The sequence below is a fragment of the Hyaena hyaena genome, unplaced genomic scaffold (genome assembly GCF_003009895.1).
Source record: "Hyaena hyaena isolate Hyena2069 unplaced genomic scaffold, ASM300989v1 scaffold_82, whole genome shotgun sequence".
In the NCBI taxonomy this organism is placed as follows: Eukaryota; Metazoa; Chordata; class Mammalia; order Carnivora; family Hyaenidae; genus Hyaena; species Hyaena hyaena.
The window spans coordinates 3,002,357-3,029,552 of record NW_024080713.1 but is presented as its reverse complement, the minus strand read 5'-3'; the positions used below and the strand labels follow the sequence as shown (position 1 = coordinate 3,029,552).

General features: G+C 46.6%; 1 protein-coding gene across 2 annotated transcripts in view; it reads right to left on the bottom strand.

Annotated features, from left to right (window-relative positions):
• TMEM178B (transmembrane protein 178B) overlaps window positions 1-27,196 on the bottom strand; it is a 360,790-nt gene that overhangs the window by 225,926 nt on the left and 107,668 nt on the right. For both annotated transcript variants that reach the window (XM_039233997.1, XM_039233996.1), the window contains exon 2: window positions 17,003-17,116. In XM_039233997.1, the coding sequence (XP_039089928.1) occupies window positions 17,003-17,116 (114 nt within the window). The remainder of the gene's footprint in view (window positions 1-17,002; window positions 17,117-27,196) is intronic.

Sequence of the window (27,196 nt, the reverse complement as noted above, 5' to 3'; positions counted from 1 at the left end):
GTAAACAAAACAAGGTCTCATTCCTCTTGGAATTTCCCAAAGTATCAACCAACTCCAAGAACCATCAAATGCCAATGTTACCAAACCCATTTAAGCTAACAGACTTCATTTTCTGAGCACCCGTTAGGACTTCGTGCCTCCAATCCAGGAGCCATCAACCTCTGTAGCCCAGAGAAAGAAACCCTAAAAGAGGAAGCAAGGGATTAAATCGGGGGGCCAGGGGGAGTGGTGAGTTGAAGGGGGGACTATAAAAGGAGCCCTTGGCCAAGTGGCACACGTACTGAAGATGGATTGATTTGGATGGGAAAGAAGTGGGGAATAGGAAAGTAAAGACAAAGCAAATGAAGACAGAACTTGAAAAATGAGAAACATAAATGGCTAATAACCATTCAACCCTTCTCATGATCGCAGAAAAGAAATTTTCAAAAATGAGTAACTATTTCTCATCGAATTAGAATATACTTGAATGAATAAAGAACTCTGAATCTATGTAAACTCAGGTTAAAACCAAACCAGCTGGAATTTTTTGGAAAGCAATTTGGCATTACATATCAAGAACCTAAAAAAAAAAAAAAAAAAAAAATTAGGTGTCTTTTGATTCCTGTTTTAGCTTATCTTTAACAATTTATTGTTTTTTTTTTTTTTTTTTATTTATTTCTAGTAGAGAGAGAGAGACAGAGTGAGCAGGGGAGGGTCAGAGAGAGAGGGAGTCACAGACTGAAACAGGCTCCAGGCTCTGAGCTGGCAGTCAGCACAGAGCCCGACGCGGAGCTCGAACCCACAAACCGTGAGATCATGACCTAAGCGAAAGTCGGACGCTTAACCAACTAAGCCACCCAGGCGCCCCTTAACAAATTATTAAAACTATTGTCAAAGATTTATGCACAAGGATTATCATCACAGTATTATCCTAACAGCCCAAAAGCAACACAACATAACATTTAACCATACGGGAAAGGTTAAGTAAATTATGTGTAGAATATTATGCCATTAAAATTGGGCTTTAAGCAAGTTTTGGTGACAAAGGGAGATGCCTATAATTATAAACCAAACTCAGGATACAAAATTATATATAAACTATTATTTACGCCATGGAAAGGGATACTAAAGGGATGCACAATACGTGATTTGTTGCTCGGCGGTGGAATTTTAGATGAGGTTTTCCTGCTGTCTTACACTTTTCTGTCAGATTTTTCTATTGTATTTTATTTTGATCATCAGGAGAAATATAATAAGTTGATGATAAAAAGAGATAAAAGAGAAGGAGGAGTAAACATTCATCTAATGAGGAAGAAAAAGGGACTGGGGCCAGGGCAGGTGGTTACAGGGCAGGATTACGACACAGATTTAAAGGACTCAGATGATGGGCAAATGTTTGCTGCCCAGAACAGTCCTTGGGGTCAAGCTCTGTTTCATATCTCCTCCCTCCTTTCAAGATTAGCCAACATTAACTTTAAGTTTCAATCGGTGACAACTGTTAAACAAACTGGAGCTGAGTCCATGGCACTTAAAACGTTTCACTTGGGTCCCACCATTTTCAGCCTCCAAGTTGTAGCCTAGCTGAGCTATGGGGGGGGAAATGTTTCAAAAGAACCACAGCCTTGGTCAAAATTATTTCAAGAAAGCCTTCAGAGTGGATTCAAATCCCCTCCTTCCCCTCTCCCCCGCAAAAAACATAATAATGACTATTATCAATTGGCTTTAGATGCTTTCTCTGGAGATTCCAGCTCACTGAAGGAGACGAATTAGTTAGTCCTGGAAAGCTTCTAAAAGAGTGCCCCTGTTCAGCACTTACCTTGTGCACAGTAAACTATAAATACTTAATGATGAGGCCGACAATAATGACTAAGCTGATCAATAGCGAGCATGGAGATAGCATTCCATTTCCATGCGCCACCAGGATGACTGTCAGGGGAATGCAGGAAAACTAGTGCATGTAAAGGGGACACCTGGCTATTCCTCCCACACGTTCTTCATTCAGGCGCAGCCATCACCACCACCCCCACCATGGCACCTCGGTTTCCCCAGAGTGAGAGCTGAGGTTGTTAGAAGATTGTGTTGAAGTTTCTGGCAGCCGATATGGAGGGTGTCAACCATTTCCTCGCCAGTGTCTCTTGATCATGAAATTTTAATAAGCTCAACCTCAAGGAAGGAAAAAGGAGGCTGGAATCATGTTGAATTATTCACAGCTCCAATTGGGTAAGGCAGAAGCCCCCCACCTTCTGAGAGTAATAGCTATTCAATGATTCCACCCTGCCTATGCTCTCTAGGTGAGAATCTAATGTTTAAAATAAAAAGATACAAGAAAATCTAACCATCTTCTTACATCCAAATTCATGAGTAATTAGTGAATTTGTGAACTGTGTTGCAGCTGACAATTAATTCCATCCTCGACAGTAGTTTTGAAGAGCTTGGTATGTTTAAGTGTATTTAAATATAATATATATGAAAACTAATTTTTATAAATTAAAGACCCCAAAGGAGTCTTGTTTAATAACAGAATGAAAATGGTTGTTAGCCTTGAGACTTCAAGGCCAAAGAGATAGGATTCATGCATTTAATACAATGCCAAAGTTGAATTAGCTTTTGAATGTAATGAGTATACCTTATTTCCTGGTATGGGTAGAGAAATGTAAGCTCCACAAAATACAGCTAGTTCTTCCCTATGCTTCCAAGAATGCTCACTTTCCCATTTTCCACATTAGCGTTGATAAATGTTGTTCTTAGAGATAAAGACAGCTGCCATAACTAACTTGGATGTAAACTAAAAAAATTTAAAAAAAATAAAAATAAAAACTTCTAAGAAGGAAAAAAAAGAACTTGAAATCATCTTAATTTTCCATATTGATTACATGTTGAAATGATAATATTTTGATTTCAACCAAATTTTGATTTATTTATTGGTTAAATAAAATATACTAGAATTTTTTTTTAAAAAAAAAAAAAGACATCTGCCATATACCAATGGGGAGTGAGTCAGAAACCAACTTGTTCAGACCTTTGCCACACACTTCAGACTCTCACCTCTCCCCTCAAGTACACCAACTCAACAGATAGCCTCACCTCCTTGTTTGATCAAGACGCAGATTTCCACCGCTGAGTCTCTCCAGACCACAAGATCTCAGGTCCAGACTATCACAGAAGGTTCTTCAGGGTCGAGAAGCCACCCATCTCCATCCATCCCGTAAACACTGACAGATCACTTTCCTAGGCATCACCAAGTCCTAGTGTTCACCCCATGAGTTACATAAACTCTATAAAGCCTCAGTTTCCTCAGCTGTAAGATAGATAGAAAAGTATATGCTCCTCATAGGACAGTTGGGCTTTAAGCAAAATAACGCGTACCAGGGCCATAGTACAGCTACAGGCCCATGCAAAGCATTCAGTAAGCTGTAGTGATTACTCCAGAGTGCAAGCTCTATGAGGGCAGAAACCACTTTCTTTCATCTAGTGCCTAGAACAGTTCCGGAAAATGGTAGGAACTCAGGTTTAATGAATGAAGTATTTTGGGACCATTTCAAATGCCACTATTCCTGACCCACCGTCCTGGGGTGAGATGGTCCTTTCCTCCTCTGAACGCTGCTAACAGCATTTTGTTTGCCTACATCCCATGGCACTGGCGCCTGCCATCCTGCATCGCTGTTGCTGTTCTAGGTTCTTGAGTAGATGGTAGGCCCCTCAAAGGCCTCTCTTCCGCTGGCTCGTTGTGCTCACCACAGGCCCTCAGTCAACACTGGGAGCGAAGGTCCTGCCAGGCCATTCCAGGAATGACCAAAGATGGTCTTCATTAACCAGAGCTGCAAAGCTCCGACCAGAACTGTAAATACTTGGGATCTTGGTCCTTGTCTTAACTTAATGAGGAAACAGAACAGAGTTAGTAATCTTTTTTTAACTGCCCATTTCTGTTAGCTCTGCCAAGCTAAACAGTAACTAGATTTCAAACCTTAACCATAAATCAGAGGTCCCTTCTCTTGTTGATGTGAAGTAAATTTTACTTCCAGGAAATGAAAAGATCCATTTGGGGTAGGATCGGATGGCAAGGTGGGATGGGGGAGGGCACAGGCTGGGAGTCCACAATGCAATGCTAGCATGACTGACAGACAGAACCAGACTGGGGCAGCAGAGGAGGGGGTGGTGGCTTGAAGTCATCATTTCCTCTCAACTCACAGCCTGATGGAACACACTCCTCCTTCTGCTATACCCCCAAGAGGATGTCCCCAGAGCTCTGTGGAGACAGCTTATGTATAGCTAGCTCCTTTTCCTGGTTTCTCTGGCAACTGTGCAGCAACTAGAAGCTCCAGGAATGAGGTGGTGGGTCAGGTGGCATGCAGAATACGAACGCTGATGTCATCCCGTGTGGGGTCACCTCCATACCCACACCCTTGTTCAGTAATCTCTCAGCCTCAGAACGTCACACACACATACACACACGCACGCACGCACGCACTCCTCCGACTGCTCATTTCTAATTTGGTGCTAGGTGCCCAAGAAAAGAGCCTCAGGGAAATCTTACATAATTAGTCTATTTTATCAATGTGAACTGAGAAGCAGGATTGAGACTGAATGATACCAAGGCCAAGGATGCTTGTGGTCTCTTTGTTGGGTTCCTGGATTTAGATAAGCCTGCACAGGACACACCATGGGGCATTAATTAATTGTGTATCAACAGCTGGTTATGGACTGAGACCAAGAGACCAAGGAGTCTGTGCTGCCACCCCATTGAGGGTGTCTGGTTCAGGGGACCCAGCCTGAGATGCAGAAAGAAGGGAAGCAGTAAGGCCATTCAGAAGCGACCGCCCAGAAGGTAGAAAGACAGTCTCCAGCTTTGAAATGAGTTCCGTGCTAAATCCTTATTTGTAAGTCAGTTATTTAGAATTCAGAACCCATTTCCAGAGAAGTCATGTCTGTTATAAATGATTGGGTTTCTAGGCTAGTCCACAAAAGCCTATTTAACTCATAATGTAGATTAAATGCTATACATTTACAATGAAAAGCAACAGAAAAAAAAAAACTGTTGTGATACTAGTAATTAAATAGGGGAAAAAGCTAGAAGTGGAAAATAAACAGCTTTCTTCTTTTCTTTTGAACACTGGAGCTCTTGTATGGAAGGGTAGCTAGCCTGGCGGCTCATGGGGAAGGGTCTTCACTTACTTTAGATAATGGGGGGAGGGTATTACTGATGGTAGAAAGCAGGGGAGGCTGAAGTAGGGCTGTCCTACAGGATAATGAAATTAAGAAAACATACTTGGGAAAACAGAGATGGGAGGAGAGAATGTAAGTAGATTTGTCCAATAGGTGTAGGCAAAGGCTCCTTGGGGTAAGGAAAGGACATGAATTTTGCAGCCATAAAGTCCTGGGTTCTAGCTCCACCTCTGTCTCTTATCTGCTAAAGCTTTGCATGAGATGATCCATTGTTATCTCAGTCACCTCACTGGCAACCTCAAAGAATCCCTTCAAATGCCTACACAGCAGATAGTATGGGCACCACCCCATTATGGAGGGATTTATTGCCCCAGTTCTAAGAGAGCTATTGGCCCTCAGGGGTCAGCGCCTCTGGGGATTACTCTGAGAGCTGCAGGCCCAAAGTTACCCCTATTCTGGTAGCCCACATCCAAGAAGTAACCAGTGTGGGAAGATAAGACTTAGCCACCTCCACCGAATTATGGATAAACTGAAGGGTCACTTGTGGAACCAGAGCCATGTTGGGAGGGAGGGGTCACTGGGCCACAGCTTGACTTCTCCCTCTGTCAAACCCTGCTCTGTCTCCTTCCTGTTCACAGAAGTGGGTCCTAAGGGTACTCATTAATAAACCTCCTCCCGCAAAGGTTTCATCTCAAAATTTTCCTCAGAAACCCAACCTGCAACAACCTGGCCCAGATTAGGCATGGGTAATGAGTCCCTTTTCCTGCTACCTCTCTTTACCTGCACATGGTACAGACCAGCAGAAAAGCCTCCAAATACCCCAATTAGCTCTGGGATTGGGGCTTCTGGGAGCCCAAGGGCAGCGTGGCAAGTAAGGATCTGGGTGACTTAAGGGAATGTGCATTCCTATCCCCCTGCAAGTGGCTGGGGCACACAGAAAACCTGTAATGTTTCTTTTTAACTTGTAAATCTTTATAATCAACAGTTTATAATTTGGAAGTGGAATCTGTTTAAGAAATGTGAGGACTGTTTGGAACTACCCTGTCTGAAATGGTAGCTACTGGCCATGAGTGATAATTTAAGTTTAAGTTAAATTAAACATTCAATTGCTTGGTTGCACTACTCCTATTTCAAGGGCTCAACAGTCAGATGGGGCTTAAGACTAGCATTTTGGGAAATGAAGATTTATAGATCACTTCCATCATTATAGGAAATTCTACTGGATGGAATGTTGGTTGGAATATTGAATTACAAAGAATCTAAGAATATTTTAATTGTAGTCTATACCAACCTTCCATGGAAAACTCCCAAGATAGATATGCAGACAGAGTGAAGCAAGACAAGTAACACGTTATTTTTGTCTAAGGCTTAGCTCTGCTTCCCACCTTCTACACAGAATGATAGTTTTACATGAGCAAGCCTGAATTCCATGGAGAACTACCTTAGGTAAGCCTGAATTACCCAGAACCAGGCAAGCCTCTTGGCCCACTATGACCTCCAAGCTCAAGTCAGAGTCCACTATCAGTAAAAGTCAAAAAAGAATACAGATGGCAGAGAACGTTAGCCTCAAAACCTTACTCCAGCAGGGGTCAGCTCCCAAAATAATCTCAGAGGACCAGCCTGGTAACTCCATCACTAAGACAATGGCCAAAAACATGTCCCTAAACCTAATCAATTTATGCACCCTTTCTTCTTAGTCATGAACAGAGAAATGTGGGGTTCGTTTGTCCCGGCAGCCAACACTGCCAATCACTAAATATGACCTGATTAGCAATGCCAGAGTCTTGGACTCAGTAGTGTTTCATAATGTCTCTGGTGAGTCTACATACTCCACCTTACCTTCACTTTGGATCTGGCTTTACCTTCTGCCTACTCCACAGACCTTGCACTTCAGATCCTTACTGCTTCCCTAAAACCCCTGTTGTCAAGGATTCAAGTTCCATCATCTTCCAATGGTCATGGCTACAGAACAATTCCACCAATTCTCATGCCCATCCCTGACTCCCAAGGGGACTCAGGCCAGGCAGAACTGTAATCCAACTCTCACCCAACTGGTAGGTTATAAGCTATCTTCAAGGCCAACCTATCTCCCTGCAATTCTTAGTTCTTCTTGGTTTGTAACATAGAATAGCAGAATCCATGACCATAGCCAGCCCCACTCCGTAGCCCATAACGGGCACTGAGTTGAAAATAAAGAGTGTATTTCCTCCAGAATAGGAATATCACACCTCCCCCCCAACCCTAACCATATCACTATCCTTTATCTAGACCCTCCTCCTTGCCCTATAGCCCCAACACTGTGGAAGTAACCACTTTGGGGATATATTTTTTCACTTCAGACATAGAAGGGCATCTGATCACAGTATATACTTGAAATTGTAGCCTTCCTGAGAGGCAGGGCTGGGCTACAGCAGTCAGGAGAATCATTTCCATGCTCCTCTCAACAATTTCAGTACAAATGTACTCACAGTCTATTTATCCTCAGAGCTCTGAAAATGTTACTTCTTAGACACTTAGTATGTAAATCTTCTTTTAGAGACTCCTGTTATTGTCTAAACTACATTCTTATTGGACACAACTGATAAATTAGAGGGCTGCTTCTGCTACTGCTATCCCACTGAGGATCCCAAACACTGATGATTTTCTGCTCTGAAATTCCTTTCACAATATGCCACACTGTTGCCATTCAGCACATAATACTCTCAGCCACTTTCTACTCCCACGCTGTGAACACCTGATGCTCCCAGCACATACACCTGTGCAGACAGCAAACCCACAACAGATCCATTCACCTGCACAGCCTGTATAGAGTTCATTAGAAAAGCCCCCAAGTCCACAAAATGTCATTGTAGAGTCATTCTCCCACATCCTATGGGGATCTCAATGCCTGATACAACCCTACGTTCCAGTAATAATAGCACCTAATGCTGCTTGGTATCAGACTTTCCAGAGTTACTAACTGAGTTCACATGAATCATTTCATTTAACTGAAACTTATAGTAACTCTCAAGACAGGTCTTATTACCTCTGTTTTACAGATGAGTGTATTGGGTTTAAAACACTTAAAAATAGTTTGTCCAGGGTCATATGCTTATTATACAGTGACAGAGCTGGAATTCAATCCAATGTCCCCAAGTTTCAGGGGAGCTTGAAGCTGGTTGCTGAGGGAAAGAGGACGTTGGAGACACAACAAAGAGATTTCAGGCTAGATGTTAGGAGGATGCTAATAACACATAATGCAGAAGAATGGACAAAGAAAATACACCTCGCCTCTACAAATAGATGACATACATACATAAAAAAAGTATGGGGTGCCTGGGTGCCTCAGTCAGTTAAGCATACAACTCCTGATTTCAGCTCAGGTCATGATCTTATGGTCATGTCAGGCTCTGTGCTGGGTGTGGAGCCGGCTTGAGATTCTCTCTCTCTTTCTCCCTGTGTCCCTCTCCCCCACTCATGTTCACACTCTCTTACTCTCACAAACAAACAAGTAAGTAAATAAGTAAATAAGCAAGCCAGCTTGAGACTCTCTCTAGTTCTCCCTATGCCTCTCTCCCCCACTCATGTTCACACATGCTCTCTTACTCTCAGTGAGTGAGTGAGTGAATGAATGAATGAATGAATGAGTGAATGAAAGACAAAGAATACACAAGTAGGTTACAAGTCCTGCTTCTGTGGGAGAGGTTGTGCTAGATGTAATATTCCTTCTCCTGATTCCCATCCAAAGCTCACTCCCACTCTGTCCTATCCCGAGCCTTCAATGACAAGTATAGCCCCACCAATGTCCCCAGACCAAGAGTTTCTAAACTTTAAATTTTTTTTAATGTTTTATTTATTTCTAGGAGAGAGAGAGAGAGAGAGAGACAGTGTGAGCAGGGGAGGGTCAGAGAGAGAGGGAGTCACAGACTGAAACAGGTTCCAGGCTCTGAGCTGGCAGTCAGCACAGAGACCCACGCGGGGCTCGAACCCACGAACCGCGAGATCATGACCTAAGCAAAAGTCAGACGCTTAAACGACTAAGCCACCCAGGTGCCCCTGGAGGCCTCTAATTTATTATGTATCTCATTTATCGCATTTTTTAAAATTCTTCATGCCTATTTTTATTTTCCATTCTGTCTGTAGCCATAGTTTCTTTGATNGACGTGGGGCTTGAACCCATGAACCACGAGATCATGACCTAAGCGAAAGTCGGACGCTTAACCGACTAAGCCACCCAGGCACCCCAAGAGTTTCTAAACTTTAGAGATCCCAGTTCAATAGGCCTGGGCTGGGGCCCACAAATTCTCATTTCTAAGGAGTTCACAGACGATGGTCCATGGGCCACATTTGAGTAGCATTGGTCTGGACTCTGATAGGACCTTTACCACAAAACATAGAACTGGACTACTTTTTCTGCTAAGCCATTCTGATGCTCAAATGCCTTTCCCCTACCTTCCCCATAGTCCTACCATCTTCAGAAGCAGCCTCACCCCCAAAGCCCAGGACCAATCCTCATCACAGTTTGAGACTGTTGCTCTTACTAAAATGATCTCCTGTCTTGTTCAAGGCATGGTACTACTGACCTGTGTATTCCAGATCTTAAAAGTAGGTTTTTCTCAGCCACTATTCTCTATTTCTTATTCTAACTTGCTAGTGCTGTAGATTTCCTACGGAAGTGGGGCCTATAAAATTGGAGCATGAAGCCCTGAACCCCCAAAGTAACACCCACTGTATTCGTACATACTGACCCACTGCCGTAATGGCAAGTGTCTGCCGCCCAGACATACATACCTCACCCAACCCATATTCACTGTTGCTGAGCTATCCCTGACCACTGGAATACTCAAGCTTCTGGTTTTGTTCCTCCCCCTCACTGTTACAACTTGCCTGAACACTGAGCTCTGACGGTCTTAGCTGCTGGAAAGAAGAATCACAAACCATAAAGAGCTTTCTTTTCAGCACCTAGAGCTAGGACAGCTCCCCTGGAGGAGGTAGATCCTAGATCCCCACATTTTCCTTGCTGTCAAAAACAGGCCATGCCTCTGTGAGAGGGTAGTTTGGGCTTGTATTTTGCTTTTGTGCCCTCTACAATGAATTCTTGCTGACTTAAGTGTGGAATTCGGGACCCATGATGTGTGCACGTCAGCAGCATTAGCCTGCATGCTATGGGTAGTCAATAAACATTAAGCAACAAGCAGTCTGATCCCTTGCCAGGTTGGCACCTGGAAATATATCATCCAATTTGGAAAGCACAATACCTTTTAATATCCCCTCCAGCACCTAACATGGGCCTTCTCAAAGAATAGGCACTCCATGAATATTTAATGAGTAAATGAACAAATGGACAAGGGAAGCCAGTGGGGTGGCGCCCAGAGCTCCTTTGTGGTGTCCATATCACTATGCTCGGCCGGAAGAAAACAACTTCCAATCGGCAGAAGCTGAGAGAATGCCTCTAGGCCACACTTCCAACTAATTCCCAGCACAACCTTGAACCTGCACATTCAGATGAATTGTGGTTGAAAACCGCAATTACACCAGCAGAGGGGATCTCTGATTTGTTTCACTACGTGGATCATCGGCACATCTTTAACAGAAGGTTTGCCCCTTACTCTACCCCACATTTTACTCCAGGCTTCCTTCCTTCTGTGCTCCTAAAGCCATCACGAAATAAACCCTGATCTTGTCCACTCCATTCCTGTCACTGACCCTCAGGCAGGACAGCCATCTCAGCAGGTGGGATTGACGGCTGCCGATGCATCATGATTTCAAGTATCTCCATACCACCTTTAACCACCTAACTGTCATTCCTTTGAGTTAGGTCTTATGAAAACTAAACATGCTATCTAGAGAAGTAATTCAAGAAAACATGAACGCCTTTGCACAAACCAGTTCATCACATTTTTGACAGGCAGGGAGGCTGTGAGGAAGAAGGTGGGTCTTCGCAGGAGTTACAAGGGCAAGGGCAGGTATCACTGCGATGCCACATTAAAGGGTTTGTGTTCTCTGCCTGGCTTACTGCAGAAAAACCACTGGGGGGTCAGGCACAGAACAGCCTGTGGGCATCCTCAGAAATTTACATCTCCTGCAAGGGTGGGGAGGGCCAGGGAAGCAAAGATGGTTTGCAAAAAGCAAAGACTTTTGCATACCAAGTGACATATGGTGATGCCCTGATGATTAAGTTTCTGTGCGACCAAGCCTTCACAATTCTGGAGATGGTTTCTTGCTAGTCATGACCCCCATGGATGCCAGTCTTGCAAGCAAGAAGCAGCTCACAACAGATTGCACACAGTAAGAGACTCACACTGGCTGGGCTCAGATGTGGATGCAGGGGAAGGAAAATGGCTGACGCTGCAGGGGACCTAAGCTTCTAATGTCTGGGATGTTTACTTCATTAGGCTGTTTTACATAACACCAGCCAAAAACAGAAAGGAAGAAATAGCTGGAGGGAGTCCGCTGGAGTTCAGACCTGGATTCCAAGTCTCAGATTTCTCCAAGGCCAAGGTGGGACCTCTAGGTAGCCCATTTCTCCCTAGTTGGTTACTTTGTCTGCAAAGGAGCCAGTACAATGCAGACTGGGCTCCTAGGAGGAAACCTTGAGCCACTGAGAGGCATTACAGCAGATGTGAATAAAGACATAGTTGTCACTGTTACAATTACTGTTATTTTTTATCCCAAACCCCTTGATCTACCATATTCATCTTGTGACCAGGGATGGCTGGGGAAGGAGGGACCAGAAATCCAGGCAACTCCTGAGCTCAGAGCCCAAAGGCCTGAATGGGAGGAAAGTCCAGAGGGTAGATGAACAAGCTGGTCCAGAAGCTGCCAGAGCAGTCCATCGGGAAAGCAAAAGCCAAGTGCCATTAGGCAAGGAGCCAACGTAAGTCCAAGTCCAGAAGGCTGAGGCCAGCAGGGAAGAGCAAGAAGTAGCCTAAGGCACAAGAGGTGGTCATGACCTGGGGGTGATAAGAGGGAGTCAAGCAGTAGCAGGAAGGAGATTAGGGTCCAGGGGCAGCATGTGTTAATTATGGTAAGAGAAGGGGGAGTGGAAGAGGCCAGAAGAGGGGAGATCAGGTAGAGCTTGGCCAAGCAGACTTAAGGGTTCTGCAGTGAGATCCACACCGGAACAGCAGGACAGATTGAGTTTCTCATCATATACCAGCCTGGGTGGGGATGGCTCTCCAAGACTGAGCTAGCCTACAGGTTCCCCGCCATGGGCAGCCTTGGGACAGGGAGCCAATTGTGTCACTCAAGGCTCTACATTAGACAAGACACTTCCGTGGTTTTATTTCTTCTCCCTTTCAGCACATTCGCTGAAAATCCTTGTTCCTTTACAGTCTCAGGCTCCATCTCTGTCTCCCTCCCCTGTGGCCCTTCCCTCCTCTCCCTTCCTTCCAACAAATCTTATTTCTGCGGATCCCACTTTGCAGAGCTACTGTGTGAGCATGTTTGTGTGTTGTTGAAGGAGCACCCTCAGGTGGACAGGGGAGGAGGGATGTAGGAGGAGATCATTCTTCCTTCTCTTTCCCTCCCTGGCCAGCTGGAAATGTGCCGTGTGACCATCCGATCTAATTAACTGAACTTTCAGTCCTGACAGAAGGAGACTTTAAAAAAACAAAAAAACAAAAAAAACAAAACAAAAAAAAACCCTCTAGCTTTCTTGGTTCTTAGCCTCTTGAGAGATAAGGGAAAGGATCTGATTGCAAGGAAGTGGAGTCCCAGCTCCCTGATTCCTGCTGCCAGGGGCAATCAACTGTGAGCTGAAACCTCCATCTGAAAAACACCAAGGATAAGAAAAACCCTGAGCGCATGAGAACAGAGACTCAGGAGTCCTAGGGCTCAGACTGGGTGGGAAACTCAGCAGCAGAGATTAGAGGGGAAGAAAGGGTCGTCCTTCTCACATCTTCTGCTGGGCACCCACCCTGCAGCCCCTAGACAGGCTCTTCCTTGGTGCCACCTGCCAGCCTCCCGGGGGTTGCCTGGTGCAGGTCCACCCAATGCCAGCTCCTTCTTACAGAAGCACCGACCTCTCATTGACGTCTTCCCAGACCCTGCTTCCTCGGCCTCTGGCTCTCAGGGCTCTATCACGGGCCACTCAGGCTCCCCTCCCGGTTACCTCCCCTCGCCCTGCCAATGAATGGCCACCTGCTGGCCTCCAGCTATGCCAAGAGGGCATGCCAAAGGGATCCAGTGGCACACGGAGCAAGGGCAAAGCTGCTTGGGATAGCTTCAGGGGCACACACAATTCTCCTGACAAGGGCTGCAACCTGAGACTCAACTGCAGACCATGAAAAGCCTGTGGGGATGTTTTCCAGCAAGAGGAAGTGGCCACGTTCATGGTGCCAGCCTGCTTTCCCTGACCACAGCTAATCTGATTTTGTCATATTCAAAACATAAAACCAGACAACGCACCCAGAGAGTGGCACGAGCCAACCTCATCTCCTGCAGACATTGGCCCATCCTCAGTGGCCTTGCGACATTCACTGTCCTGCTGCAGCTCTTGAGAGGGTGGGGGCAGGAGCGTCTGGGTCAGAAATGCAGTGTACCTGGGGTGCATGGGGGCCGGACAACTGCCACTTGGTGTCACTGGAACCTAATGGGAGGGGGACAGGTAGATGGGAGGGCAAGTGGGCTACCCCAGGCGGACAGCCAGGCCTGGGCAGATGGAGGGTACAGTCCCAATTCTGGAAGGAGTTCTGCCTTCTCATGGGGAGCCCTGGCCAGGGCAGAAAGGTGGCAAGGACGGGAAGGACAAACACACACAGTATCTCACCAGTGGTACCTTCAGAGACCAACCCAACACACACACACACACACACACACACACACACACACACACACACACAGTTTAACTCTAGCCCTTATTCGCCACAGTGGCTACTATCTGTTTACACTTGGATTTATAAACCTAGTGACCTACTAATCATCTTATTCTTTTACCTACTTTTCACTTGACCCTGAAGTGAATGAGCTTTCAGCCAGTTAAGCCTCCCACTGCTGGGGTTCCCTGTTCAAATGCCACAACATAGTTTTAAGCCAAATTGTGCTTTTCCTATTTCAAAAAAAAATCCCCACATCAATGGGTGATAACCATGTGCAAATTCCTAATGAAAAATAGATAACCTCAGTTTAACCAAAGTCCAAAATATTTGCCAGTTGTTTCAGAAAAAAGAAAATTTCTCGCCTTTGGCAAATATTACTACTGAGAAAAGTTACAGAATGTAAGATAGTGTTGTCAAATTTCAAAATGATAACCAACCCCCTAGTATCAAATAAAATTATTTCATCCCATTTGCAGTATTAAAGAGTACAGAACTCTGTAATAAGAAATCAGAGTCTGATTTTTTTTTTCATTTCCAAAGCTTGATCATAGGGGTTTGCCAGTCTTTGTAGCCTCTACTTTATTTCAAAGGGGGCTTATGAGACCTCTTCCCACCTCATATCGATACCTGACCTTTGAAGATTAAAAGTGACATTAACTCTCTTTCCCCATTATGCCAGCATTGCCAATTATACTTAGCACCAACTTCAGATATTACAGATGCTCACCTCCCCTCTGGCTAAAAATAGGCATCATCATTCCCTGCCTGCTTAATAATAGCCCGTTAGGCTACTGGTGAAGCGGCAGATAAATCCCTCACCAAAGAGTATCCTCCACTTCACCCACCATGGGACGCCAAAAATGTCTGCCTATCAGTTGCTGAGATAGCTTTTACCAGTTAAAAATAGATCTGTCCACAAGCATACGCTGCATACTAGACTCTACAGAACCCAACAGCACCACACAATTTTGGAACAAGGACCCCCAAGTCCCTGGACTCAGGGAAGATTCCACAAACCATAGCATCAGCCTCCTCTCTCCATCTCTGCGAACACTATGGAACAATTTCAGTGACGCTACGGTGGGTCATCTGTTTGAAATCTATCTACTGTGTGCAGCCAATAGCATCCTTCCGGGTTTCCCTTGAAATGCATCCATGCAATGTACGCTAATTCTCCTTCTTGCTGAAAAATTCTCCTAAAATAATTCTCCTTCTTGCTGAAAAACTTTCACCAACTATGTTAATTGCTTAAAGCAATTATACTGTATTGTAATTATCACACTGCCTTGTAATTATTTGCTTTGTGGATGTGTCTCTCCCCCTCCCCCCGCCTCCTCCACCTCCAGATGTGAGCTCTTTGGAAGAGTTCCCTGTGGCCTCAGTATCCACTATGCGCCTGGTACATAGAAAAACTCAGTAACTTGGGTTAAACTGAGGAAATATGAACTGAAGCTTTGCCAAGCACTTCTTCCTTCTCTGATTCTGTTATGACCCCCATAACTTAAGTTATATTTAAGTGGTTATTCAACAAGGCTTACCACGAATCTTGAATATCCACTATGGGCTTCTGTTACAAAAGACCAAGGTAAAGTGGAAAATAATCATTTTCAGGTATTTATATATTTGGCTCCATAAGTGTCTACTTCCAAAAAAATAAATTAATAACCCTGATTACAAGTATCTCTAAGGTAAATCTCACATTAAAATTAAGGAAGTATGTGATATGCCTACCTTAATATCTAGTACATGGGATTGCACTTGGAACACGAGCTCTCTGTCCCCATATCCTGGTTAGTATCTCTAGTAATGTCAAAGCCTGAAGGCAATGATTTGTTAATGCCTGCCCAACCACTGATACCTGCCCCATCATTTCAGGCCAGTGGCAATAATATCATTCAGACACCTGATCACAATCTTTCTTCCTCCCCCTCCTCCAAACCAATGAATCATTGCACTGGTTTAATTTTACTTACCTCTCTCACCTCCCTATGGCTGTTTGATTAAACCCAAACTAACAAGTAGAATATACCCAATGGACCCCATGCATGCAAAAAAATAACTAGGCAACACTAAAGAGAAGAAAGAGGTCTTCACCCTTCCTCTAAGTTGACCAAACAATTTAACCAACAATAAAAGACCCTCCTTCACATACAAATGTAAATTGAATTTTAGCCTCGCGTCATTATGGTGGAGGGGGAAGGCTGCAATAGGAAAGAACGGACAAATTCAAGAGAGGCAGCACGGAGCTTACGAACAGTAAGAATGTATTCCCATGAAAAGAAGTCAGCAGCCAACAAGAGCATCTCTGACACAGACAAGCAGGATATCCCCATGGAACAGAAAAATAAAAATAGGCGACTGTTTGCTCATTAAGTCATCCTCCTTTCATGATTCACGTCTCAGAGGGTCCCTGACCAAGAAACGCCCTAAACAATGGAGGCAGATTTTCTGGTCTTTGCTGAGTCATCACATGTGAACTGGGTCCCAAGGCTCTCATTCCTGGGGCAACAGAAACATGTAAGTTGAGGACGAGATTCCACCCCTTAGCGACCCACCCAGATGCATACTGCCGACACTATGCAGCACGCACCCCCCAGCTGGCCTTGCCAGGTAGCAAGAACACGAGGGATTTGACAGGTTGCCATGGTAATACTCCAAGCAACTTGGAGACGTGCTCAAGTTAGATCCCAGGAGTTGGTTTCATTAGGCAGGTGAAATCTTAAACGCCTACCCGGGTAACGAAAGAAGATTACTAATCATTGTCTGTTAGTTGGTTTTTGTTTCTTGGGTTGTTGTTTTTTTGTTTTTTGTTTTTTGTTTTGGAGGGGTGGGGGGCTGTTTTTAATTTTAGGAGCAAACTCTTTAAATCTAATGCAACCAAAGCCTACTGAGGCAATTCTGAGCCCCAGGCATGGACAGTTTAAGGAACTGCCATCCTGCTCTGAGACTGTCCGCAGGCCTAAGAGGTACATCCATCTGTCCAGATCGGGCTGTTGGTGGGTGTCCAAACCTCCGTGACCTCCAAAGGTCACTGCCAAAGAAAGAAACTCAGGTGTACTTACGAAGGGCGTGCCACTCATCCTGACGGATGGTCTTCGTGATGTTGAAAGTGAGGTTCCTGGGAATGGTGGCTGAGGAGTAGTGGTATTTGATGTACGTGCATCGCTCAATTTCTCCTGGCAAATAGAGACAGGAAATGAAACATTAATGAGGCAGCAACCATGTCTGGGGCAGTTTCTGGGATCCATTTTTCTGTCCTGAGGAAAGAGACTGGTTTCGTATCAGGCCTGATGACACCTATAGTTTAGACAAGACAGTAATTCTGACTCCAAAAGGTAATGTCTGCTCTCCAGAGAGTAGAACTGAAGTCAAACACCATCGATTTAGATAGAAAAAAATACCTCTGGCATCATTGAGATGGGAAGAGCCCAAAGTTTAGACCAATTGCAGCTTGTTAAGAAAGTAGTGTCCGGGTTTTTTTTTAACCTTCAGAAAATCAGCTTTCAAGTCATGGGAAGAAGTTTGGCATTAAGAGACAGTATGGGGATGCCTGTTCAGTCAGTTAAGCGACTAACCTCAGCTTGGTCATGATCTCCTGGTTCGTGAGTTTGAGCCCTGCATTGTGCACAGCCTGCTTGGGATTCTCTCTCCCTCTCTCTCTGCCCCTTCCCCATTTGTGTGTGCTCTCTATCTTTCAAAATAAATAAATAAACTTTAAAGAGAGAGAGAGAGAGAGTGTAACAGTCTGCACCCATGGACTGATGCAGAACAGGCTTTGCCTTAATGATGTCCTCTGTGCCTGTAGCACACACGATCTCGTGGAAAGGTGAGCCAGAGGCGCCTCTTCCCTCTTCTCCGTCCCACACCCTAACCTCACCTCTGAGTACAAAGCACTCAAATCAAAGTCCATCTCCTTGAACCAGTCTCTTCTCAGCTTCGTGGGGGAAAAAAGTAGGGCCCCTTAACACACTCAACACCTGGTCCAACAGAACCATTGCTGCTAAGTTAGCAATGCATGCTTTGCTAATCAAATTAGCAAAATCAGTCTAGATCTTAGAACAGAGTTTCTCAAAGTGTGGTCCTGGGACCATCGGTATCCTCTGGGAACTTGCTAGAAATCTAATTTGCTCGGCCTACCCCCAGATCTGCTGAATTGGAAACTCAGCGGTAGAGCTGCAATCTGAATTTTAAATGTTTTTTATTTATTTCTAGGAGAGAGAGAGACAGCGTGAGCAGGGGAGAGTCAGAGAGAGGGGAGTCACAGACTCTGAAACAGGCTCCAGGCTCTGAGCTGGCAGTCAGCACAGAGCCCGACGTGGGGCCCAAACCCACGAACCGCGAGATCATGACCTAAGCGAAAGTCGGACTCTTAACCGACTAAGCCACCCAGGCGTCCCTGCAATCTGAATTTTAATAAGCCTTCCAGGTGATTCTGCCATCCACCTAAGTTTGAGAACCACAGCCTCTGAGAATCTAACAGAATTACCAATGTATTAACTCATAAATCCACCATGTTTGCAAATTCCGAACAAGAGGAATAATTAGAGGAGTTCCTTCCTTATTACCTTTGGTCTCCTGCAGGCATGTCGACTGATGCTTGCATATCTGAGGGATATTAAAACTCAGTGTCAGGAGATTGTAAAGAATCAGGCAAGAAGGGATTTTTAAAGGTCAGGGGTTTTAAAATTTGGTTTTGCACCGGAATAGATTTTGATGGTAATCCATTTTGCACCCCACTGATTTTCAATTTAGGAGTGGTGGCACCTGATTGAATTGTTTGACCCCTGGCTCACTGTCAGCAGGGAACCTGGCAGTTGGTGAAGCGCAATCATTTAGACAGTGCCTCTCATGAAAGCGATGCCTTATCGTAAATCATAACTGGGCAACCGCCCAACTGCCAGTTATTGGCAGACACACTCCCAATGGGACAGACGCTGTTCAAAGAGGCAAAGTTTGGGGAAGGTGTTGTACAATCTTTTCCTTTAATTTTTCACCTCCTCTGTCTTTGTCCCCTTAGCTTATAAATGTCCTGAAGTCTCTCACATATGCCCCCAGCATTCACCCTGACCACATCCCCACCCAGTCTCCCTTCTTCCCTAACTTGCTATGCCTCTCGGAAAAGCAGTCTCTCAGACTGTCTCAACTCATGCTTATCCCTACACCCACATGCTCTAATCTCCATAACAGTCTCCATGAATAGCATCACCTTCCATCCCTTCTACACATAATAAATCCCCCAGCCATCCCCAATGCCCCACCCCGTACCTCTAGCAGGGTCCCTTTCCCCTGACATCCATTGGTCACCAATTCTGTCAGCTCTATCTCAGAAATGTCCCTGGAGGGGTGCCTGGGTGACTCAGTCAGTTAAGCATTCATTTTGACTCCGGTCATGATCTCAAGGTTCTTGAGTTCACGCCTCCTATAGGCTTCTGTGCTGACAGCTCAGAGCCTGGAGCCTGCTTCAGATTCTGTGTCTCCCTCTCTCTCTGCCCCTCCCCCTTAAAAATATACATTAAAAAAATAAATAAAAAATAAAAAGAAAGAAATGTCCCTGGAAGCCAGCCCATCCTCTGCACCTGCACCCTCTACCATAGTTATGTGAATATGATGACCCACCTCAACAAACAGCCACATTTAACTGAGGACTTACTTGCAGGAAAGGCTTGCCAATTGCTTCATACATAAACCAACAGTTTCCAACTTTACTCACGTCATGGCACACACAGAAGAGATGTGCACAAGCCTCCCCGGGATAGAGATGCGGCTGCCTGGGCCTCGTCGGCCTCCCTGGGAAGGAACCAAACTTCCCAACCCACTTGTAATCCTGCCTGTCTGAACTCATCCCCATGGCAGAAAACTCTGTTATGGATATGGCCTTACTTAATCCTCAATACCACCCACTTACGTAGGTGTTCCCACGATCATCGGCACGATATGATCCTATTTCAACAAATAAGAAAACGGAGGCTCAAAAAGAGAAGGCGACCTGCCCAAGGAAATAGCGGTGCCAGGATCAGAACCCAGAATCGCCTGACCAGGCCTTCCCTCCACACCACTGTTTGGACTGTGTTCCAGAGAGGAAATTGGTCTCTTTTACACACAGGATAAACCTCACACTCCTTGGGCAGGAAGTCCCTGCCTGGTGGCCTGCCCTGAAAAGGGCATATCCATCAAGAAAGACTCTGCACCCCATACACCCCTAATCCTCCTCAGTAGTGGCCAAGATGGCAGCCTGTGCCCAGCAATGGAGGAGCAGTAGAGGTTTGGCCAGGACCCTCCCCGCTCCCCCCTGCGCTCCTGCCCTACTGCGCCAGGCACTCCAATGGGCTGTAATGTATCTGTTGACGCGTCTCACTCCCCCTCTAGATTATGAATTCCTCCAGGGCAGAGGCCAGTCTATTCCATTCATCTCTATCCCCCCGGCCGCCAGTGTGGGGTGAGCACCAGTAACACGTGCTCTGAAGAAAGGAATGAATCTGATGAGGTGCCCTCTGGAACACCACAGTGGGCAAGGAATCGATTGTTTCTGCTCTGTGCAAGGGATGAAAATAATCAAGGCAAATCAGAATAAAATGAATAAAAGGAGGGGACTGTTGCAGAACTGTGAGTCTATAGCAAACACCCCTTCCCTTTCCAGACAATGTAAGGAGAGGTTTATTTGAGCACAGTGAGATCGGAAAAAAAAAAAAAAACCCACATATGCACAGAACAGCCTCTCGCCGCACTTTGCAAATATAACCCAAGGGGCAACTAGGTCAGTGTTTCGGTTTCCTGTTCTTGTTTTTTTTCCAATGTTTGTTTATTTTTGAGAGACAGAAACAGACTGTGAGTGGGGGAGGAGCAGAGAGAGAGGGAGACACAGAATCCAAAGCAGGCTCCAGGCTCTGAGCTGCCAGCACAGAGCCCAGCGCGGGGCTCGAACCCACAAACTGTGAGATCATGACCTGTGCCCAAAGGCAGACGCTTACCCGACTGAGCCAGCCAGGCGCCCCTGTTTTTGCTTTGTTTCAAAGAGGGAAGATGAGAGGAAAACATACAGGGTAGAGGACTGTGACAAGAACACCCCCAGTAACTACTTGATGAAACCGAGAGCCCGCCGGAAATGGCCAGATTGGTGCCCGTCACTAACATCCAAGAGAAAAGTATCTGATTTCTTGGCTACGATCGGGTTCTCTCAGGCTCAAAACAAACTCAGCCAGCGACCACAGGCTCCAGGCAGGCTGCGGCCAGCTCCCTCAGTCTCCTTCACCCTCAGCCCGCCCGGCCAACTGACTGACCAACAGACCCTGCAGGTGATCAGCCAGAGAGCCTGGCCCCGGCTGGAGGCCTTGCTGTTTGCTTTGCCTCGGGGAGGCAAGCCTCCTGTCTCTGACAGCAATTAAATGCGAAAGACTCAAATATTGCCTAAGAAGAAAGGCAAAATATTTATCCATGTGTCTGCAGGTCCCATCAGTGTGCTGGGCTTTTGTAAATACAGGCACCATCTGGGTGCCAAATTTGTGTTGCCCAGAATGTGGGCTTCCCAATACAAATAGGTTTTCCGGTGACAATCTGGGGTTGTGGGGAGGGGGGGGGGGGGNGGGGGGGGGGGGGCGGCTACTGGGGACGCAGTGCAGAAGCTCCTGGGCTCCCCGGGAGAGAAGGTCCAATCTGTCTTCCCGACCCCTACATTCCAGCACATTCCCTCAGTCTGGATCGGGCAGGGGCACGCTCAGGAGCAAGGACATGGTACACCTCCATCTGCACTGGGCCTTCCGAGCTGGTGACCGCCCTATCCACCACGTCGGGCCCCCAGACAGACAGGATACCCCAACGAGTAGTTTCAAATGAGTTCCAAAAACTGAAAAATTTACAAAGCTGAGCACAGGGTGTAAAAAGGGCAGCAACGGGTGACGCGGGGACCCTGGGGTGGCGACAGAAGGGGGTGGTAGTGCCCCAAGCCTGGAGAGAGGGAGTCATCGCTGGAACCTAGAAAGAGTGGCCGTATGAAGAAAGGTGATGTGACCTTGGGCAGAAGTCACGGCCAAGCCGGCCAAGCCGTGGTGAGGTGGCTGAGAATAAACACACACCTCTCCCTCCTCCCTCCCCCAGGAGCTGGAAGGGACCGGAGGCCCAGAAGTCGAGTGCAGGTGCGAGGGGGAGGGGATCCAAGGCATCAGCTCACTCCCCTTTTTTCTCTTTCCCCCCTTGTTCCCCTCAATCTCCCTGGCCCTCTCTCCTTCTAAAGCCATCACTTCCTTACCCTGACACCAGCTACCTCCTCCTCCCCTCCAGCTCCATCTCCACGGGAAGCCCCAAGACAAGAAAGAGTGGGAGACTATTCCCATCCTTCTCCTGCATCTCAACTCCTTTAGGACCCAAGACCTAAGTGTGTCAACTCACATTAAGTCCCCAGTGTGGTCCTTGCACACAGTAGTGCTAAGTATTAATTATTACTCAGGGTGCCTGGGTGCCTCAGTAGGTTAAGCATCTGACTCCTGATCTCGGCTCGGGTCATGTCTCATGGTTCGTGGTTCAAGCCCTGCACTGGACTCCCCGCTGACAGCATGGAGCCTGCTTGGGATTCTCGCTCTCCTCCTCTGTCCCTCCCCTGCTCTCTCTCAAAATAGATTAAATAAGCTTTTAAAAAAAGATTATTAGCTATTACTCTCAACTGCTACCCTAAGACTACTTTCTGTAAGGGGACAATGACAAAGGAGGTCAGAAATTACAATAGCAACCAACATTTCCATCACGCCTCGTACATTTTATATACACGTACGCACATAAATACATAGATCTATAGATTTATATATAGAACGAGAGAGAAAGTTCCACACACAATAACCTTCGCAGGCTGGCACAGCAAGAGCTCTGACCTACATTGGACATAGGAGGAAACAGACCGGGGAAGGGAGAGGCAGAGACGGCATGCCAGCACTCACTTCTGGACTCCCGTCACGCCTTCCGACAGCACCAGGGGACAGCTTTCATCTCCTGGGCCTCTGTGATCAGCAAGACCTGGTTTCCTGAGCACTTGAGGGAGGCTTATAGACATTATGGAGGACTCTGCTTAAGCAAAGGGATTTTTTTTAAGTTTATTTATTTATTTTGAAAGAAAAAGCATAAGCGGGGAGGGACAGAGAGAATCACAAGCAGGCTTCACACTGTCTGCACAGAGCCTGATGCGGAGCTGGAACCCATGAACCCTGAGATCATGACCCGAGCCTAAGTCAGATGCTTAACCAACTGAGCCACCCAGGCACCCCAGGCAAAGTGAGTTTAGAGGTGACACTGGGATCCACTCCCACTCCATCGAAAATCATCTTCCCTGAATAGGTGCCATAGTACTTTAAATTCTTCCGAGAGAGAGTCATTCCTTTGGATCAAATACTGTTCTAATATAACTTTAAAGGGGGAGTGCCCCGCCAGGTCATGATCTGACAGTTTGTGAGTTTGAGACTGGCATCAGGCTCTGCACTGATAGCACGGAGCCTATTTGGGCTCTCCCCCTCTCTCTCGGTCCCTCCCCTGCTTACACACATACTCTCTATCAAAGTAAATAAACTTTAAAAAGCAGGGGAGGGCATGGGTGCCTGGATGGCTCAGTTAAGTGTCTGACTCTTGATCTCAGATCAGGTCATGATCTGACAGTTTCATGGGTTCAAACCCTACTTTGAGCTTGGTGCTGACAGCGTGGAGTCTGCCTAGAGTTCTCTCACTCATCTCTCCGCCTCTTTCTCAAAATAAACAAAAACTTTTTCATAAAAAATAAAGAGGAGGGGGCTCAAATGGGTAGGAATGAGTCACCAACACCTAGGTGAATGGCAAACCCACAACTTCACAGGGCAGGCCTGAGGAAAAATGGAGACATGGGAACTCCCCCAACCCTCACATGAAAAGTAGAGTGACGGGTCCAGCCCCTATGGAAAACAGTATGGTAGTTCCCCCCAAAATTAAAAAGAATACTACCATATGACCTAGCAATCCCACATCCCACTTACAGGTATGTATTTGGAGGAAATGAAAATACTATTTTTTCATGAATCACTTTTTAATTTTTATTTGAAGTAATCTCTACACCCAATGTGGGTCTCAAACTCATGACTCCTGAGATCAAGAGGCACATGCTCCATGGACTGAGCCAGCCAGGTGCCCCTGAAATCACTACCTTGAATAGACATCCTACACCCATGCTCACTGCAGCATCAGTCACAACAGCCAAGACATGGAAACAACCCAAGTGCCCACCAGGAGATGAATGGACAAAGAAAACGTGGGAGATGTATGTATGTACGAATGCATATATGTAACACTGGAATACCACTCAGCCATAAAAAAAAGAAATCCTGTCGTTTGCAACAACATCAATGGACCTTCAAAACATTATGCTAAGCAAAGTCAGACAGAGAAAGACAAATACTGTAGGATCTCACTTACACATGGGCTCTAAAAACACCAAACACGTAGTAACAGAACAGATTGGCGGATGACAGAGGGAAGGTGGAATGAGTGGTAGAGGTTCTGAGTGAAGGTAATCAAGAGGTACAAGCCCAGTTATAAAAACTCTGGAAATAGGATGCATAACATGGTGACTAGAGTTAATGATGTATATTTGAAGGTTGCTAAGAGTAGATCTTAGAAGTTCTCATCACAAGAAAAAAAATTGGCAACGACGTGAAGTGACAGATGTTCACTAGACTTGCTGTGATCATTTCACGATATCTGCATGTATCAAAGCAGGACGTTATGTACCTTGAACTAATAGATACAGATGTTGATCATACTTCAATAAAACTGCAGGAAAAGTGGACTGAGGCAGGCTGGGTATGTGGTAGTGAAATGCACTTAGGAAAAGTTGGGTTAGATATTTAAATGGTTTACTTACTGCAGGGCTTTAAGAGAGTTCCTAATGTGTGTTGTGGCTCCTCTACTCCCCCTAGAAGGGACAGACTTTCCCAGATTCTTTTCACCCCAAAGCTTTTTGTATTCAAAGAACAGTTTCTGCCGCTGAACTGTGAGTTCATCACAATCAGAAACCATGTCTCTTCTTTACACCTTTTCCCCCAGGGCCAGGCAAGCAGCTGGCGCACAGCAAGGGCCTCCATATACGTTTGGATGAGTGAAGAATTGAGATCGAGATCTGTTACTGGATCAAATGATCTATAAGGTAAATGAAGTCATCGGCTGTGAATATTTGCTGGCCTCCCCTCAGAAGGCACGTCTGGGAGCTACCGGCAAAGCAACACCAGCATCAAGTGCCCATCTGGGCACCATGTTTGCACCATGCCTCGTGGATCTTTGTGGACAGAACCAGTGCGGGGCCTTGGGGCACCCTCGGGGCACCTCGGATCCCCACGGCAGCCACAGTGTGAGCACTCCAAGGAAAGCAGACAGCACTCACCAAGTCTCCCTGCCTCAATGTGCTTCACAAACCCACTTAGTCCACACCAGGAAGCCTATAGAAGAACGGGAGGGGAGAGAAACCCTCAACCTAGGGACTGTGAGCCAGAGAGCAAGTGCCCCAGCCCCAGGGGAAGAAGCGCAAGGCCCGCCCTGCACACTGACTCTGACTCGCAGGGCCACCTCTGGGACCACAGGTGAGGCTCACGTCAGCAAGCAGCTCAGCACCACCCACCACGTGGCTCTCCCTCCCTCCCATTTCCGGGAACTCCCCCCAAGTTCCTGTTGCAGGCTGTACTGGGGAGGCGGGACTAAAAATGATCACCTCTAAGAGAGTAGAGAATATGGTTTATACACTTGAAAACAGTGTCGATGGTATTAAGTAAAAGGAATTGGCCTAACTTAATCCTGAAGCCACCTTGCAGGGGTCACGTCGGCACCTAGGGCCTCAGGGAGGCTCTTCTCTTTCTCGGCTTCTGTACTCTGTTCATCCCTTCCCTGGACAGTCAAGCATCCTAAGACACGGGGTGGGCCACTGGGCCACTGTGCAGGATCCGTGGGGCTTCCTTCCCCACACTTTCTTCTTTAAGAGTCTATTCAATGCCCGCCTCGCAAGGAGGCTCCCGTTTCATCCCAAGTCATCCTCACAACAACCCATGAAGCAAACACTCTAGTGATAGCCGCGTTTGACTGGAGGAGACAGCGAGGCCAGATGAAGCCCACCCCCCAGCGGCCCCAGCCGGCCAGGGGAAAGCCAGCACCCCTCCGCGTGCGCAGAGCGCTTTCAGACACCACGGCTGGGAGGACTCACTGCCTGCTGAGGGGTCACAGGGAACAAGGACTATTGTGCAGCCCTAGTGCCTTGTACGTGGAAGGGACCGATGCCTCCACTGGGGAAGGAAGAAAGAAGGGGAAGAAGGGAGGTCACCCGTGTCTTGTCTGCCACTCCTCTTTGTTGGGGCCAACAGCATGAACATCCCGGCCTCAGCCTGCCCCAGCCCCGGCCTTCAGGGCTCACCCCCTGGGCTGCCTCACCCCCGGGGCTGACCTCCTTCAGTCCCCTTTCTAGCCTGAGGCCCGCGCTCTGTACTTAATAAATGCAAAGCTTAAATAGAAAGTACAAACACATGGAACAAAAAGTGAAAACCAACATCAAAACAAACAAACATGAATCCAGTTAAAGCTTTAAGCCTTGAACCTCTTCTCTAAAGGGCATTTTTAAGAGCGCTTGGGTGTCTCAGTCGGTTAAGCGACCGACTGTGGCTCAGGTCACGATCGTGCAGTCTGTGGGTTCGAGCCCCGCATCAGGCTGTGTGCTGACAGCTCAGAGCCTAGAGTCTGCTTCAGAGTCTGTGTCTCCCTCTCTCTCTGCCCCTCCCCTGCTCGGGCTCTGTCTCTCTCTCTCTCTGTCTGTCTCTCTGTCTCTCTCTCTCTCTCTCTCAAAGTTAAATAAACCTTTGAAAAAAAAATTTAAAGGGAGCTTTCCCTGTAGTACATCAGGAACGCCATCATCAGAGCTACTAGCACGGTCTACGTCAATACCTTAGCAGCCATGAGAGTGGGGGTGGAGGTTAGGGAATTAAAGGCGTGAGATTAGAAGCATTATCGTGTCCCTGATGAAGGAGCAAGGAAGCAAACCAGACACTCCAGGGGGTTCAAGGAGGGCAGACCAGCTGGGGTCCCCCTCTTCCCAGTCCTGTCTGCAGGTGGCGCAGAAAAGGGCCGGGGTGGAGAACACCCCCTGGGTAACGCCACCAACCAGCAACGCTGGCAGGAGCTCGGTCTACTGGGCAGCTCCTCACAAAACCCGATTTCAAGAACCCCCTCCCCCGCCTCCTCTTAGCACCTTCTGCTCCTCCCAGATGTGCTGAGCC